Below are 19,353 nucleotides of genomic sequence, written 5' to 3' on the forward strand. Positions count from 1 at the left end.
AACGGCCAGTAATCTGTCAGGTTACTGATACTGATTACTGAGCACAACAGACTCTGAAAGAAGCTCAGGAGAACGTGATAAAGAATATGCTATCTCCACAAGTGAGTGGTTATGCTACACATGGATGGGTATATGCCAAATCAGAAAGTACATTTGAGGAAAATTAAGTATAAGTATTTATAAAATAATGTCAAATCTAAAAATAGTAAGACTATGGATTCAAAAAATCTTGTGTAAGAAAGGAAATAAAATCATGGTGTCTTGATCCATTCTTCAGGTATCACACAGATAGTAACTAAAATTTCAGAAGTAATTATGTTAGGAATATGGAGGAAGGCAAGTGGGTAGAGTTATTATGGAGCTAAATCTTTATCTACCAAACTAGCCAAAAGAGAGTACCTAAAATGGTAATAGTATAGCATTTGAAATAGGAAGACAAGCATAAGAAGAAACAGCTAAAATAATTACAGTTGGAACAGGACTGGGGTGTGAGAGAGATGCAGGGGACACATAAACAGTTTATGTTTCATTTTTCATTACTATTTGATAGAGGTTTTTTGGTGTTGTTTTGTTTTGTCTTGTTTTGTTTATTGGTAAATCCCTGCAGGTATTCCTTTGATATAGTTTTAAAACTTAAGACAGAAAAAAAAATCACTTGCAAAGAAAGTCTAGGCTTATATGAGGTTATATTCAGTCTATATCCCCTGATGTTTCCATATTTAATGAACAGTTTCCATTTAACAAACAATAAATTAAACCAGCCCTTCCAGTAGCAGATAGATGCACCCATGATGTAATATGAAAATTCCTTTAGTGTAAAAAGTAAATAGAACACTGAAAAAAAAATTACTTGACCAAAAATATGCAGAAAATATAAACTTGAAAATGTCTCTTAAACGTTACCTTCTTACATTTACGCACCAGATTTAAGTCACCTTAACCTTGTAACCATTTCAAGCAAGTTGTACAGTCTCTGCTGGAACCATAAAGTATATTATTAATGAGTTTTTACCAACTTAATTGGTTTTCTGTGTGGTGTTTCTATAGGTTGGCCCACAAATGAAGTCTACCACAGAGGAACTATATTTTATCCAAGGAATTAATCCAGGAAAAGTTGTAAAATAATTAACATATTTCCCAAATAAATGAACCCTAAATCCAGATAATGATTCAACTAAATTTTCAGAACTAAACCAACAAATTGTTTCAAAGACAAATGATCTAAACAGGAAGTCATGAGGGGAAAATAATTTCGTAATGAGAAAGTTTGCACAGACACACACATTATACTCATGATATTTTCCATATCATTTTCAAAATTATCCTTAAAGCTTTACTGAGGGAGGGGAGGCAAAACATTATTCCCCTTCCCTGTGGTAGAACTGTGGAATTTTTTACAAACGTGTTCATCTACTTTTTTTTTAATGTTATGTTAGTCACCACGCAGTATGTCATTAGTTTTTGATGTAGTGTTCCAAGATTCATTGCTTGCATATTACACCCAGTGCTCCATGCAGTACATGCCCTCCTTATATGCAGGTGGAGTCCCACAACAGGTGAGATTTATCCCTGGGATACAAGGGTGGTTCAACATTCGCAAATCAATCAATGTGATAGAACAAATTAATAAGAGAAGAGAGAAAAACCACCTGGTCCTCTCAATTGATGCAGAAAAAGCATTTGACAAAATAGAGCATCCTTTCCTGATTAAAACTCTTCAGAGTATAGGGACAGAGGGAACACTCCTCAATTTCAAACATACTCATCTAACATGTCAACTATAAACTGTCAGGACTTAAACCTGTGATTCCATTCAAAATTTTATAACAGCTCTTCCTTTTCAGAAATTTTGATAAAGTAAAATAAAACAACAAAAAAATTTGGCTCAACATAGGATCAAGATACTTTCACAGACCAATGCTCCTCATTTTTCTGTATTTTAAAATGGCTTTTTGAATTCCAATGAAAGCATTTTCTTCGGCTTAAGAAATAACATAACCTAGGGGCACCTGGGGGGCTCAGTGGGTTAAGCCGCTGCCTTCGGCTCAGGTCATGATCTCAGGGTCCTGGGATCGAGTCCCGCATCGGGCTCTCTGCTCAGCAGGGAGCCTGCTTCCTCCTCTCTCTCTCTGCCTGCCTCTCTGCCTACTCTTTCTGTCAAATAAATAAATAAATAAAATCTTAAAAAAAAAAAACAAAAAGAAATAACATAACCTAAACAACTGATTAACTGGGATCGTTATATTTCTTTTTGCTTAGGAATTTTGGCATCTCTAGAATTCCTCTTTTTTTTTTTTTTTAATATGGAAAGCTTCAAGAATTTGTGTGTCATGCTTGCGCAGGGGCCATGCTAACCTTCTCTGAATTGTTCCAATTTTAGTATATTTGCTGCCGAAGCAAGCACTAGAGTCCCTCATTTATAAAGAAACTATCTGTAATGGGCCAAGTAAGACCACCCCAAAATAGTAAGTCCTCTTCCCTGGAAGGTGACATATTACCTTATAAGGAAAAGGGTCTTTGCTGATTTGATTAAAAATCTTGAGCTGGGGAGACTATTCTGGATTATCACAGGGGCACAAAATCCAACCACAAGTGGGACGCCTGGGTGGCTCAGTGGGTTAAGCTCATGACCCGCCTTCAGCTCAGGTCATGATCTCAGGGTCCTGGGATGGAGCCCCGCATTGGGCTCTCTGCTCAGCAGGGAGCCTGCTTCCCCCATCTCTTTATCTGCCTGCCTCTCTACTTGTGATCTCTGTCCATCAAATACATAAATAAAATCTTAAATAAATAAACAAACAAATAAATAAATCCAACCACAAGTTTCCTTACAAGAGAAAGGCAAAGGGGGGTAGAAATGGGTAGAAGAGGAGGGGGTAGTGTGATTACACAGGCAGACACTGCAGTGATATGGTCACAAGCCAAGGGCTGCCTGCAGCACCATAAACTTCAAGAGGCAAGGAGCCGATTTTCTTCTACCACCTCCAGAGAAGCTCCTGGACACCTGACTCTTGCCAGGGATACCTATCTTGGACTTCTGGCCCCTAAATGTATGGAGAATAAATTTCCATTTTAACCACTGAGGTTACCACTAAGCAGCCTGCAGCATCATCCCTGCAAATACATTTGAGTAGGTTCACAATTATTAGACTGGACACACCAGACCCATACGATACCGACCATGTCGCAAGCTAAACAGGAAAATGTCACTTTCCCTGAAGCTACGGAAATTCTGATTTGGGTGAAGAGAAGAAACAAAAGTCTAAGTCAGGGTGACTTAGAAAAAGCTTTTTTCCAAAAGGATCCAACTAGAATGGAGTTTCTTCATGTAAACTTTCGTCCAAAGAAATATTTCCTCTTTAAAATGTATTATTAAAAACAAATTACCAATGTAGTATTTATTCATTGTTGACAAGAAAATGCAAAAAAGAAAAAGAAAATCACAAGTTTAACCCATAATCCTGCTATTCAGGGATCACTTCAGCTCATATTTCAGTATTTCACAAAAATAAAATCCTACTAGCATTTTGCAACCAGGTTTTTATTTCATTTAATATGTGATGAACATTTTCCACACCAGTATAATTTCCACAACATAATTTTTAATGACTGCACGTTTTCCATAGTGCTGTGGAGCCAAAATATTATAATATCTCTTCTAGGCACTTAGATTATTTTCCCATTTTTCACTAATGAATCTTTGCTGATCTCCCAAGAGTTTCTGAAGACAAGAAGTAAAATAGACAGTGACATTTGGAGATGCAGGAAGACAGAGTCTTTGACATGAGTCCAAAGGTTAAGCTTCAAAGCCATAACTGGTTCCCTAAAGTGCCCATTTTTCAGGCATAGCCCTCACAGTGTGGGGCACCAGGAAACAAATAGTTTGAAGGTGTCAAAGATCCCCAGAGAATACCTCAATGAGGCCAACAGCTCTACTGCCCCCACTGCAGGGTAGAGCGACCCCATAAAGAAGCCTACCATCCCACTCAACAAGCACTTAGGCAAAAGGATGATCTATACTCTAAACACGTTGATCGGCTGAAGTGAAAACAATCCCTCATATGAAAAGATGTTAGTCATCAAATAACAAAAGTGAGCTCATGAAGGGTGAAAAGCTTTGCTGAAGCCACCACAGCTGTCAGTGGGAAGACCAAAGGACAGAATTCAAAGTCCTAAGTGGAGGCTCGCAGCCAAAAAGTTTACAACCACAAAGTATCCTCCCATGCTAGGCACCACAGCTTTGGCATAAGCAGTGTATATGTCAAAATATATACAAAGACCATTCCAGAACAACATATGAGGGCTTCAGCCATCCCAGAGTGGTTTCCATTTTCTCCCCTCAACACTTCCGAGACCGGAACAGGGTAGCCAGGAGAGTGGGCACCATGTGTAGGATGAAATGACAGGAACAAGACGGAGGACAGTTTCAGTGTCTGGTGGGAAGGACCCTCCTTGGGTTCTCATAATGTTCCTTTTTTTGTGATTCTCCTTTCTGTGGTCCTCAAACATCAGAAGTGGGTACACACGTTCATGTGTAAGTGGGTGTGCCTACCTCGCTCCTTCCTCTTCTCGCAGCCCCAATATCCTCAAGGGACAAGACCTCTATGAAATTCCACCTCCATATAACAAGGTACCCGTTGGGTGTCGCCCACTGGTGGTCTCATAGAAACTTCAAATTTCATAAGCTTGAACTCATGACTTCTGAAATCCCACTTCTCTCTCTCTACCTTGAAGAATGGGTTGCCCAATTAGAAACCTAGAACGAAAGCCTGAAAAGGGAGGCTCCAGATTTCTTCGAATGGGAACATTCCCCCCACCCTCACCCACCAGGAAGACGAAAGCCCCTCGGTGCAGAAGGCCAAACCACTGCTGGCTGATGGTCACTGAGGACTGTCTACACGGGGCCCTGGAGAGTAGCCAGTTCTTATCTCATCTGTGCCAGAACATCTCCCATATATATTCAAGAAGCAAAGCTGGGCTGTAACACAGAAGGAAAGTACACCTCCCCTCCTCCCATCCCCCCACCACTCTGCAATCTGAGGCTTTGCATTTGTTTCTACTGCCACTGCTCTTCCTACAGAAGGTATTTGTCCGCCCTTAGGTCGTTAAGCTTTTTTTTTTTTTTTTTTTTTGTAGTGGACAACTTTGCTGCCTCTCTAGCATCTGCTTCCCTCTTCCCTCCGGTTGGAATTTGTCGACTCCAAAGCAAATACATTTCAATGACTTAAGTCAATTACAGTTAGATTTTCTGTTATTTCAACCCAAAGGATCCCAAACCATTGTCTACCTTTGTGCCCCTATTACCATCTGGGAAATCCTGAGAGCACGCAGTGTATTCCTGCAGATGAAGAAAGAAATGAGAGAAGCAAGTTAAGGAGGAAGGGAGGGAAGGGGAAATTGACGAAGAGTAAGAACTGCAGAAAAATAAAAGCTTGTCTCTGAACCAACAGATGTTAGCTCACACCGACTTTGACCTTTCGAGTCAATGTGCTTTGATTTGTTTACAGGAAAGTCTGAGAAAGAATAAAGAGAAAATGGATTAGAATTAGACACCATTTACTCCAAATCTAGAGATTTACACTTCGGTTTGAACCAAAAGGTTTAAAGGGCGGATGAGGACTCCATGCTTGACTCTTAACTTCATATGTTATTAGTCTTTATTTTATTTGTATTCTGTCTCATATCGAAAGCAGAAATGGATTTTGCAAGGAGAGAGTCTGCACAGTTAGCAGAACTGGACTCATGCCATGCCCAAATCACCTACACCAAGAAAAGGCCGCAAAATGCATTCGATGAGGATGACGACACGGTATAATCAATGTTTCTCCCTCATGTGAGTGGGTAAAAGCAGGGACCTTTGGCTAAAATGAAAAAAATAAAAATAAAAAACATGACTACATGTCTAATTAAATACAGAACTGATCCAATAAGCACAAAAATATGTGTGAAATAGCTACATCTGATGCTAATTTTAAATACATTGAAATTCAAGTAAGAGCCCTCATCCTAAGTAGGGCTGCTGGAATTCACTTTTAAGACCGGCCATCCTACATGGGGGTAAAATGGTAGGATCTGAAGACAGCCTGCGAAGCCTTCATTCAGCTCAGGAACCTCTCCATCTCGTGCAACTGGGATTTAGCTGCTATCCTTCCTGAGAGCTAGTGACTACTGCAATTCTGAATGCACGAACCTCAAGAAGAGTAATAGGAAAATCATCCTGCTGTATGAATCACAAGTCCCTTCTTGAGAATTAGATTGTTTGATGGCTTCTGCCCTCACGAGGGGAACAGACAGTGAGCGTCTTAGATGGGACTTCACATGATGCAAAACCAGGTTGCCTCTCTTGGGGGAAGGAGAGATTTGGAAGGTGGGACGTTCTGTAGGAGAGGAAGCCTAGGTGAGGCCCTGGTGGGGCCCGCAATGAAGCATGAGGGGACAGAGGCAACTTGATGCCCACCAACCTGCAGAATGAACACAAGGGCCCTTTCATCCTGAGAGATGAGAGAACCAGGAATGGGGAAGAGGGTGGGGTGCGGGAAGAAATATTATATGCTCAGTTAGCACTCTTCTCTAGCAACTCCCAAAGCCTGTCTGGTGGTCGAGAAGAGCCAGACCTGGAGACCTGGAGACCAATCTCAGGACGCTAGCTGTCCCCAGCTGAGCAGGTGCAGAGGAGAGACAGCCAGGTAAACCAGAGCCACGGCAGGCAGACGCAGATCCAAACAGGAGACCTATATAAGCAACTGCCAATTTTCCTGCCTTTCCTTCTTGCTTCTTTCCCCTCTTGTCTTCCCAGGTATGTGTCCTCCATGTCATCTTTGTCTTCAACTCATCAGTGTATTTACACTCAAACTACCACCATTCACAAACTTTGTGAATGTTTTAAATGAAAGATAAATGTTACAGCATGTGTTAGATCCCAATTATGTGTCAGCATCTTTGTTCCAGCGTTGCTACCATTTATTTTGGTTCTAAATTATAAATGCTGTAAAGCTGGGGACTATCTCTGTGGAACAGAGCATGGGCATCTAGGAGCTCAATGGACATTTCGGGTTTCATTTCCTATGCATGTTTTATAAGGAATGTGACTTTTCATTATGGACTCTCTCTCTCTCTTTGTTTTTCAAAAACAAAATTGGAAAGCCTGAGAGGTATATTAGGGGTAAAATTATATGATAATTTTATTTATTTTTTTTTCAGTGTTCCAAAATTCCTTGTTTACAATACTTTTAGTGCATGATCCCCAATCATTTCTGGGTTTTGTGAACCAAGACAAAATTTGAGTCCAATTGAATCAAGTAAATTTGAGCCTTGGACCTTTAGATGAGAGAATGCCTGAGATACAGTGATCTTAGTTCTAGCTGAACGAAGACGAAGAAACTGAGGCTCGCAGAAGCAAAATGACTTCCTACAATCACATGACAGAGCCAGTTTTAAGAACTATCTTGGGACACACATGGGAGTCACTCGAGGTCATGAAGAGGGGCTGGAATCTGATGGGCAGGAGCAGAGGCTACGGAGACAGACTGATAAAGTTCAAATGCAGGCTTTGCCAGTTACTCTCTGGATAATCTGGTACAGGAAAGAACCTCTCTATGCCTCAACTAACTCACCTGTGAAATGGGGCCAGAGATGGCCTTTGAACCACTGGATGGTCATGAGGACCCAGTGTTTCTATACCATGAAAAGGGCAAGGAGAGTGCTTAATGCATTCCTAAACATCAGCTCTTCATCATCACCATCATTTCTGTATTATTAGTATTTTATCACTAATTATTATTATCATCAACATTACCACCATTTCACAAAGGCTTTGAGAACTCTGGCAATTAGGCCCAGAAATAAGTCAAGTCAACGAAGAACAGCGCCCCCTGTAGGACAAGGTGGCACTTACAGGCGTGGTAGGTAGAGGGCACATGGGATGCACAAATTACCCAGCCCAGTTCTTTCTTGGACGTCAGCCTCCTGGTCAGCTTCGGCAAACCCATTCTAGTTCCATCCTCCACGGCCCTGGCCGATCTCCCGCCTCCCCAGGTGTGACTCCACTTAGGTCACTTACGTGGCTCTTCTCACACATCACTCTGCAGCTCAGGTCCTCAAGCTCCAGGCACTGCCTGGGCCCCACGGTCACACGTGTAAATTGCAATCTAGTTTTTAAGTGCAGGTTCTTTTCTGCCTGCTAAGCTGAGTGCCTGCATCAAAATCTCTGGAAAGAAGGTCCGGAAACCTGCCCCTTAGGGTTTTCTGATACACACAGGAGTTTCAGCAGCCCTGGAGATTTATGGATTCAGGCGCTCGTCTATTCCTTCCACTTGCCTACAAATTGCATTACCTGCAACGTCTGCCTTGATGCCTCTCTCCACAATTCCATGTACACAGAAGTTCTGCCATGACTATGAATTAAATAAATGTTTGCTAACAAGTCAAAGCCACCTAGGATTCTGTGGTGCAAGGCAGGAGAAGCCAGGTATGATCAACCATGGTTGTTGCTGCTGCAAAATCAGAAACAGCATCGGATACTCTGAAAATCTCCAACAAGAGCACGGGCAGGGGCGTCCTAATGGTATGCACTGGGTTTTGCAGTGAAATAACTCCACTCCAGGAAAAAAAAAGGGGGGGGAAAAAAAAAAAAAAAACGTGGCAGCAGTAGAGGAAAACACACACAAAGACCCAGCTGCCCACAACATGAATAGCCTGGCAGGGCAACCCCATCAGGACCCACAGAGAATACAGATCAGAGGGAAAGGCGAAATCTGACATGAACCAGAGCCTCGATGGTACTAACCATAACCCACTTTCAACTCCCTTTTCCTTTATTCTGCTCCCTCCTGACTCTCTCCCTCCCCCAAACCCACAGTTATGCAGGCAGGACTAGAAAGCTGTTTAGGGAAAAAGACCGAGCAGTGTGTGCAGATGAAGGGTCCTGGTCTGCGGGGCTGCAGCTGGGCCTGGGCTACATTGTGCTCAGTATTCCTGGCAGGCGTGAGCCCGAGAGAGAGCTCCTCCTTCTGCAGCTGGCATTTTGTGAACCAAGTTACTCCTGAGAATCAGAGAGGAAGCATTGCATTTTGTTTCTGTGGATGGTGGGGGGACCAAATGGGGAGGTCAGGACATTCTAAACAGAAATGTCAAGGCTCAAACATGGAACTTTTTTGTTGTTTCTTATCGAAAGAATGTGACTCTGAACACAAACATGAGATTGTCATTGAGAATTAAAGAATGTAACTCCAGTGCGTTTAAGTTAAAATATAACTATATAAAGGGCATTATAGTATACAAGTTGAAGAAGGATACAATTGGATGTTTTCTTGCTTCAAAGAGAATCATAAAACTGGAGTTGGCTCAGATCCCTGATTCCAGTTCATGATTATCCACACCTGGAATATCATCTTCAAGGTTTCTAGGGATGGCGAGTTCACAAACTTTCTATAGCCCAGTGGACTGCGTTTTACACCTTGAATGCCAAAGTTCTTCCCTGTGTCCTGGTGAAATCACTGATGATCTCCCTTTGTCTAGCTAGACCCACTGATGCCAGGGCAAACTCACTCTCTTTTGTGTGCTCTTCTGAATTCCTTCTGCTCTTTCCAACATCCTTTTAGAGGTAAAAGAAACAACCTAATGCAATACACACAAAAAAATTACTCCATGAATCTCAAACCTTATGCTCCTTTTAAGGAAAATGATAGGTTTTTATTCTCCTAGCAGTATTTCTTTCTCTCTAGCAAATATTTCTCTCTCTCTCTCTCTCTGTGTGTGTGTGTGTCACACACACACACACACACACACACACACACACACACACACAATTTCTTCCATATCCCGATTGGATTGCTGGGTGTTTTATTCTGTAACTGCATTTCCCCGCCCCCCCCCCATTTAAACACACTCCACAGCCTTTATCTAACGAACCTCTCCTCCTTTCACTTGTCCCTAATGACTTCATCTTGCTTTTGAGGGACCATTTCCCCCAATAGGAACAGAATTCAAAAGGACTCTACGAAATCTCTAAAGTATGTATAACACAATTTGATCTCATATCACTTTCAAATTTAATGAGTATTTTTATAATTCTTTGTATCATCAATTCACCAAAAGCATCGCGCACACGGGGACCGAAGGCCAGCTGCATGGATCCCCTGTCTCCTGTTGGAACAGAGCCTCTGGCAAGTGCTCTCTGGAAGCTGAAAGTTCACCTTAGCGTACTTACCATTTAAAATCACTTTTTTTTTTTTTTGATGGAGTCATATAACTAACTCTCTTGCCCAAATCTGACAGTTCCCCACAGTAATTAGAAGAAAGTCAAAACTCTTTGCTACTGCGATGACAAGACTCATCCTATACCCAGACTCTTGCCTGACCGTACCACGGAACACAATTTTCTCAACTTCTGGGTTCTACTGCCCATCCCTCTCCATTACAAAGCACACACAGACTATCTCCACCTCTGAGAATTAACACTCCCTGTCTCTTCTGCCTGATTCTTCCACAAGTTATTCCTGATTGGCTTTCTCAACAGCCAATGCTTGTTTACCTGTACTGTCTCCTCCCTCTCCCCAGCTAGAAGTTAAACCCTACAAAGATGCTGGTGGGTATTGTTCCCACTGTCCCCAGTGCTGGGTAGACACTGAGCACCCACTGGGTATTTGTGGGATGGATGAACACGTGTGGAATTCTGTGTACACACCCATCACTCAAGATTTCTGTAGGCTCCAATCTGACCATAGCGATGCAAGAATGGGAGAGGGGATGGAACATTCTGGCAAGAAAGACTTCCCTAACCTAGAAACGCAATAAGGAGTCTGTCTACAAGATTATAATAGAAACCCACATGCAAACATACATTTCTGTTTTATTTTATTTTCACTACTCAAAACAAATTTCTGCCCCTTAATTTTTTACTCCTCAAAAAAAATAGCTAATGACAAAATATGCATAAACATATTTTCTTTGTTATTCCTGAACTGATTGCTTTATTCATCAGTTCATGTAAGAAAGAATATCGTGCAAGAAAGAACCCAAAAGCCTACCAAAATTATACATTCCACTTCTAGGTTTTCTTTAATGTCAGCATTACAGTTTACATAGATGAGAAAAAATGTTTTTTAATGGATTCTGAGGCATGGATATCAGTATCAATTCTGAGAGCTGAAGCCAAACAAAAATGCAAAATAACCCCCAACGGAGAAGTACACTGTTGAGAAACTTGTTTTTTATTCTTTAAGATGTGTTTTATTTGGAGTGCAAATACAAAGGGAGGAAATATCACTAAGGACAGAACTTTTCTGGGGAGCCCCAAAGTTCCACAGGGTTACAGCAAATATAAGTGAGAAGACTATTTTATTCACACATCCTAGAACTTATGTCTTTACCTGGAAACAGTGGAGAGTGGTTGGATTGCTAAAAATACAGCAGATATGAGTTCATCCCACCGCCACTCAACGAAGCTCATCAGTCATGTTACATTTTCATTCCTTTCAAAAGTCACCACTGGGAAACAAGTGTCCTAAGGCTACATGTCCTTTGGTTTGTCCCACCAAAAGAGTCCCTGCTAGCCACATGGCACATACCTTACAGCCACTGTGAGTCCTGGTCTTCATCAGGGGTGTGGTGGTGCACAGCTCAATGGCCTCGGGCTCATGGAAGATAACTGCTGGTAGGGGCTCCTTTTTCAGTGTCAGGACATTCAGCTTGGACTTCAGCATGGTCTGAAAGTGCTGAGAAGCAAGATAAATACATAAATAAGCAAGCCAACTACAGTTAAAGTTTTTGGCATTATACATGGCACAATTGTACATCAAACCCAGGAGGAAAATCTTTGTTTTATGAACTCTGTTTTATGAGGGGAGGTCAAGAGATACTTCAGAAAATTCAGGAAAAAAACTGTCAGGACAGCACTAACGTGACACTATGGGAGACAGCCAACCCCCACCATGAGACCACGGAAATATAGGGTAGCAGAAGAATCACCTAGGACCTTGCTCTGAAAAGCTCTTTAAAGTGATTTATAGAGACAGAATCCTAAAGATTGCACCACGCCCATTTCAGCCAAATAAGGGAAGATGTTCAGGAGAGAATGTTAAGAGAGCAATTGGGGGGTGGTGGGGGTGGAGTGGGATGCAGTCTAGAGCTAACAGAAAAGAAGACCCAGTGAAAAAGAACACAAGACTCCTGCTCTCCTTCCCCAGTTCTGCCATGCATTGGCTGAAGAACTTTAGGAATTTCACTACTTCTCAATAGACCATTTCATCTGCTGGACTCTAGATAAATACCACTTTTATACCCAGCTCCCATTGTCACTGGTTGTAAAATATGCCCAGAATCCAACTATATTTAATCACTGCTGCGTATACACCCAGTCCAGGCCCCATCATTGTTTGGTCTACCATAGCGTCTGGTCCAACCACTTCCAACTTTGTCCCAATGCAGAGTATTATCACAGCGCAGCCAAAGGGAAATTCAATCAATGCATTTCACCCCTTGTTTAAGATCCTCCCGGGCACCTGGGTGGCTCAGTGGTTAAGGCCTCTGCTTTCCGCTCAGGTCATGATCCTAGGGTCCTAGGATCGAGTCCCACATCGGGCTCTCTGCTCAGCAGGGAGCCTGCTTCCCTCCCTCTCTCTCTGCCTACTTGTGATTTCTGTCTGTCAAATAAATAAATAAAATCTTAAAAAAAAAAAAAAAAAGATCCTCCCAAGCCTTCCCTTCTTCTCGCAGAAAAATTCCAAGTCCCTTTCATGGCTCATGCACCATGCAGGGACCTCTGCTTCTCTAACCTCATCTCCCACCCTTTACCCTCTCACTTGGATCCAGCCACCATGGCCTCTTTATTCTTCTGAGAATAAGGCAAAGACTCATGTGTCTTGGAACCTCTGAACACGCTACTCCTGCCCTAGTAACTGCCTGCCTGGTTTCCTGATCTTCTTGAGGACCTTGATCAAATGTCACCTTATGGGACAGTCCTTCTTGATCAACATTATGTAAAATAACATATGTGTGCACACATTCACACAGACACGCACAGACGGCTTCATGGGCATGCAACCTGTTCCGTCACAACAGTGTCCCATGCTCAGGAAGCTCCACGCTCGCTTTAATGCTCTTGGGTTAAAGTCAAAATCTTGAAATCCCTCAAAACTGTACCTTTGAGCTTGCATTTCATAAGCGAAGTCCAATGAGATGGCAGTGTGCATACATGAATAGAGGAAATATACACAGTATGAGCATCTCCTGATGCCTAAAAATTCAATGGGATGCCAAGTGAGCACAAGGTAAAGGTGTTAAGCCTACGGCTCAGTAAGCAGAGCACTGACAGCCCCAAGAGTCCATGCTTAGAAGTAGAACTTGCTTCAAGTGCACAAAGAAGTCAGTTGTATCCTAATTAACATGAGTGCTCAAGGAACTCTAGCATATCCCTTTTATCTGCATGACTTTTCCTGCAGTAGGCAACCACTTACACTAAAAATGACAACAGGGAAGGAAAGGGACAGGCAGGACAACCACAGCTCCTCCTCCTCCCATCCATCCCTCCTCAGGAATCCGCAAACCAAAGGTAAAGTGTGGGGAGAACGTGCATGTCTTAGAGATGAAAGAAAAACAGATGAGCTGGGTTCGTAGTGTGTTTCCACTGCTCTGGTAAGCACAACACTGAGACACACGCATGAAGTAGGAAATGCAGATCGTGTGACTTCAGTGATTCCACTTCTATATTTGCATTGAAAATGGGCATTGCACAACCTAATGAGGAATGGCAGATTTGTGTTAATAATCTAAATTCTGAATTTTTCTTTGCTTACAACAGATAAAATAGCAAAAGCCAAACAGAAAGAAAAAAAAAATCACTCTGACTATAGCAGAGAGAAATTCAAGTAAGAAAGGAAAAAGTTTTATGTTTCAGTATTTTTGGTGGCAATTTTTTCGACTTTTTGAAGAGAGACACTGCATTTTCACTGTGCCCTGCGCCTCACAAATTGTGGGGCCAGATCTGCCCATGTACATACTTCTCACTGTGTAGTCCTTTCCTCCGCTTTATTATTCTCATCACTACTTATAACCACTACAAAATTATGTATTTTATTTATCTTATTTTCTGTCATCTTCCGTTAGAATACAAATGCCATAAGAGCAGAAACTGTTTCAGTTAGTGAAGGATCCCAAGGGCCTAAAACAGTTTCATGGGTTCACAGAGAATCTACAAGAACTCCCATCTGACCACACTGATTGTCCGTTTTATGGGCCACCTTCACTCAACTAAACACGAATCCAGGAGTTGCTGCGAAGGTACTTTGTAGGTATTATTTTAAGTCCATAATCATTTGAGTGCAGACATATCCTCGATAATCTGGGTGGACTGGAGTCAACCCACTGAAAAGACCTTACCAGGTGAGGTGAGGCTTCCCTGAGGAGGAAGAACTTCTACCTGTGGACGGCAGCTTCAGTCTGTGCCAAGAGTTCCAGCCAACCCTTCCCGACAGCCTGCCCCAGGGATCTCAGACTTGCCTCGCCAGCGTCCGCAACTGCATAAGCCAGTTCCCTGCATAAATCTTGCTGCATAAATCTTATGCTGCATAAATCTTACTAGTTCCGTCTCTCTGATCCAACCCTGACTCATACTGCTACCTTCTAGGTGATAAAGTTGCCACCCCGGTATTTCTTCAAATAGGAGAAATAGTTACCCTAATATTTCCCTGTGAGTCCTGATTTGTAATTTTTAAAAACAGAGAGGCAAGTTTTCATATGAATCTGGAAGCTTCTGTCTTTGTTCTTAATCGGTTCTCATCCAACACTGGGGGTAACAAAGGTGTTTGAGCGGAGCACCATAGACACCTAAGAGTGAGAGGCAAAGCTGGTTGCCATGGCGGGACAGCAACTGAGGTCATACAATGAAGAGGGTAAAGGGGAGAACGCTCAGAAGACAAGGTGACGAGCAAGTGGGGACACCGTCCCCCGTCTGCCATTTTGCTGGAGCTCGATGAGAAGTACATGGCTCAACTCAGCCTGACTCCTGCCACACAGTATGTTCCTAAAGATGGCCCCAGAGGTGACTCTATTGTCATGAAGGCTGGACCACCTCACTGCCCAGAAGCTCTGAGACTGCCCCCCTGCCCCCATTGTGGGACCAATGTCACGGCTCTCAGTCCTGTCGTTGAGCACAGAGAGAGACGGGAAGCTGCAGACTCGCACAAACACACACACAGCCGGACAGCCAAGTAAAAGAATGAAAGAAACATTTTAAAAACCCAAAACTGGGGACAGTGTGCCAACTTCAACACACAGTCTGCATAACTCGAGCTACGTAACTCTTCAGAGCCTTGGCACCTCCCTCCAGACAAGGTGCGTGCCCCACGTTAGCTCACCGGGCCATCAAGTACACCTTCCCCGAACACCTGCACTCAGCCAGACACCGTGGCAGACGCAGCTGGAACGGAAATCAAATGTTAGCCTCTGCCTGAAAGGGGTTCTCCCGGTAGCTGGAGACTGGGAAATCAAATGACAGCTGCAAATCGTGTGAGTTTATCACACTAGCTGAATGGAGATGCTAGGGCAGTATCTGAATGTGAAATTGAGAAATGACTCCTTTAAAAAACAGGGCAGGGCGGTTAGGGCCCCTGGGTGGCTCAGTCGGTTAAGCATCTGCCTTCAGCTCACGTCATGATCCCAGGGTGCTGGGATTGAGTCCCACGGGTTCTCTCCTCAGGAAGTCTGCTTCTCCCTCTCCCTCTGCTTGCTGCTCTGCCTACTTGTGCTGTCTCTCTCTCTGTCTCTATCAAATGAATAAATAAAATCTTTAAAAAATTTTTTTTAGTTTTTTTTTCTTTAATGGCTTTGTCCTTTTTGCCAACAATCAAAGTGTGAGGGTAAAGAGGGAAATACACTGTGAATTATCTGATGAGTCATTGAGTCTACAATAATATGTCTTCTTATGGAAAATTAACATTTTTATGTAACTCTGAGTGGCTCTTGTAAATCTTCAAGTGGTGGCTTTAGCCATTTGTGATAAAAACACTCTTGTGCCCTCTTCGAGAAAATGCCTCCACTGCTATCTAGCTGCTCTGTGGACTGGGGCTGTCCCTGTCCCCTGACCCTGGGAAGAATATGGGACACAGGCTGACCACCTGAGTACCGCGTGTCCCTGGCTAAAGGCACTGGTTTAGAGGAAACTCAAGACTGGCTGAACAGACTCTTCCAGAAGGGCTTCTTCCAGAAGCGACCAAGTTGCCCACGCCAGGGTGATGTGAGTACAAAGCTGCTGTTGACCTGCTCACCCGCCAAGGTCAGCCTGAGAATGAGATCACACAGAGACAAAGAGGACCGGGATACGGAGGGTCACCGACTTGACATTGCTGAGCCCTGGATCCAGCCTCATCTGACTCAGATCCATCCACAGATTTACAGAGACTATGAACCAATACATCTCCGTGGTGCTTCAGTGAGCTCGGGTTAGGAGTCTGACCCTGGCAACCAAGAGTCTCGCTAACACAAATGACTTCTCGATGAAAAGAAAAATCGTCTGAGACAATAAAAGGGAGCCACTAACAAAATTCAAAAAGGACTTCATAAATGTTAAACTTCAGAAGCCAACAGCAACATTGTATTTAAAAAAAAAAGACAGTGAATCTTGCATTTTGTTACCTGAATAGGTTGAGCCTTAATGATAAAACACCAATAATAATTGAAACGAGGTATTACAGTCCCTAGGTTATCCATGTTTGCAATACAGTCCTCTGAGCTCCGGCCGAAATGAGATGAATTCTAAGTCTCCAGAGATAGCCAAAGCACATATGATGACCTCCGCTCAGGTGACAAATTCCCTCGCTGGGTAGCAAAGATGGAGATGGGACAACCAGCTCTATCAGAACTGCAAGGCTTGTACTTCCCAGGTCTTAACTTTCCCATCTGTCAAGTGTAAAGGGCTACGTTATGTCATGTCAAAAAGGGTATTGCTTGTTCTTTGCGTGGGTAGACAAATGCAACAAAGACAATGCAATTTACCATCATCTAGGAGCATTACAAAAAGGCAACAAAAGAGGAATCTAGTAGAGGAGTTTGGAAATGCGACTGCTCCCAAATGAAAGACGCACAGAGTTCCATAAAGAAAATGTGTTATTCATTCTTAAAGGAGGGAAGGGAATAGTGCTGCAGAAAATTAGGGCACTGCCCCAGACACATTAAACAAAGCTCGGCTTTCTGCATTGGGTGCTTTATGTGCAACCCTAAAATAGAGCCTCTAAATCAAGCCCCATTATGCGAATGGGGTAACCGCCATGCCCTGTATAATTTTACAGTTGGCGCTTCCTAGTCCTATTCAGACATTAATCTCTGACAGTTCAGCAGGCAAGGATTTACATATTTTACCAATTCAAATCGGGTGGATCTCACCTTTGTATTGACTCTCTATCCAAAATATAAAGCATCTTTTGAAGGCAAATCCCGCTTCCTCTTTTTCTAAGATAACTGGAACACTATCCTCCCTCAAATTAAAGAAAAGGCATTAAGGTTTTAATCCCTGGTTCATCCTTGCATTGTGAAGGCTGGCTAAAATGGTCAGTTTTAACTTGCAAATTACTGATTCAGTAAGGCCTTAATCAAGCTTCAGAAATATTGCAAATGTTCTCCTGAAGAGAATGACAAGGAATCAGTGGGTGAACCAAATAAATGGAGAACTTCAGTTCCCCAAACAAATGTTAATTTGTACCAGGCGTGCAAAAATCAGTAGGGCTTTCACATTCTGTTCATAACCACACTGCATTTTATTCCTTGGGGGGTATGTAAGAATTAATTAAACTTTGTTGTGGTTTCCTTACATTTTATACCATTTATTTTTTTAAAAAGTAGATTCAAGCCCGAAGCATCAGAAAAAAAACCATTGCAATACTTCACCTTGACTTTCCAGAAGATCTCACTTATCACTTTTAATGAAAAATTCTTAGATTTCTGTTTTTAAATATTTATTCTGGCATTTTTACAAAACAAAACAAAAAGATAACATAAAAGCAAGAAAAAAATACTTTCCTGTTAAAGAAACCACAAATGATCGGCTATACAATTAAGAGCAATCCCATGAATGAGTAAAAGAAAAATTTCACGTACATCCAATTTTCACGTGAGTATGTTTTAATACAAAAGATGTTTTTCACTTTTGTTCTTTTTTAAAAGGAAAAGAGAGTTGGAAACTCTCCCCCAAAGTCAGCAAGCATATTCAAAATTGCACTCTTTCACTTTGAAGATTAATTTTTTTAATGCATTTTATGTCGATCTGGTATTTCAAGAAAAGAAAGACCTACAGCAGTCTGACATCTTCCTTCTTGCTGCAAAGTGTCCTAGTAGCTGCCTTATTGCAAAAAGTTTCAACTTAATTTTAAAGGCCTACCTCCAGACACTCCTAAATTTAAAAGGTTGTCTATATCTGTTAAAGTGATGGCTATTATTAAACTAACTGAAAATACTCATGTTCACACACCCGTATTTATTCATGCAGTTTTAATTATGGAAGCGTTTCTTTTGCACATCACAGATTCTCTCAAGAGATTATGTGGGAGAGGCACAAAAATAACTCAATGCCCACAGAGCCCGCAGAAAGCCCTCAAGGCTCGAGAAGAGCTCACTGTGGAGGAGGAAGATTTCAGCACACGTACACAGGAGTATAACAGTCGGAAAAGGTGAAGTGGAAATATGGTATTGGTTGTGTACTATCACCCAAACGCAGTAAATTAAAGGTGTAGGCCAGGGGCGCCTGCGTGGCTTGGTGGGTTAAGCCTCTGCCTTCCGCTCAGGTCATGTTCTCAGGGCCCTGGGATTGACCTCGGTGTGGGGCTCTTTGCTCAGCAGAGAACTTGCTTCTCCCTCTCTCTCTCTGCCACTCCCCCTGCTTATGCTCTCTCTCTCTCTATCTGTCAAATAAATGAATAAAATCTTTAAAAATAAATAAATAAATAAAGGTGTATGCTACAAACCATAAAGCAAAGACTGATATAACAAGCCCAAGAGTTAGAAAAGATAAAACAGAATCATAAAAAAAGAAGGCCAAAGGAGATGGAAAAGGTAACAACAATAAAAATCCAGATGAGACAAAGAGAAAATAAATCATAAAGTGAAAGATTTAAAAATCTATAAAATTGATACCCCTAGTAAAAAAGAAGGCAGATTTAGTGAGATTTTGATGAGGGAGGCCTGATTCTATATTGCCTAAAGAAATTTGCTCAAAATATAAAGAAGCAAATACTACTGGTAGGGCCACAAAGGATAAATAAACATCAACTACAAATAGGGTTGGAGATTTCAACCCTGCCCTCTCCCAAATGGGTAAAATACATAGAAAAGTGGCAAGGATCTCTCAAGTTTGAATAACGCCACCAACCA

General features: G+C 42.1%; 1 protein-coding gene and 1 non-coding gene across 2 annotated transcripts in view; both read right to left on the bottom strand.

The window, feature by feature from the left end:
• The window catches only part of PID1 (phosphotyrosine interaction domain containing 1), a 224,739-nt gene that overhangs the window by 108,960 nt on the left and 96,426 nt on the right, over positions 1 to 19,353 (bottom strand). The window contains exon 2 of the mRNA XM_032355064.1: positions 11,565 to 11,711. Coding sequence (XP_032210955.1) covers positions 11,565 to 11,711 — 147 coding nt within the window. The remainder of the gene's footprint in view (positions 1 to 11,564; positions 11,712 to 19,353) is intronic.
• On the bottom strand, positions 2,298 to 2,400 carry LOC116597962. The gene has a single exon (XR_004288876.1). It is a non-coding gene; the product is annotated as a U6 spliceosomal RNA (small nuclear RNA).

The sequence above is a fragment of the Mustela erminea genome, chromosome 8 (assembly GCF_009829155.1).
Source record: "Mustela erminea isolate mMusErm1 chromosome 8, mMusErm1.Pri, whole genome shotgun sequence".
NCBI lineage: Eukaryota > Metazoa > Chordata > Mammalia > Carnivora > Mustelidae > Mustela > Mustela erminea.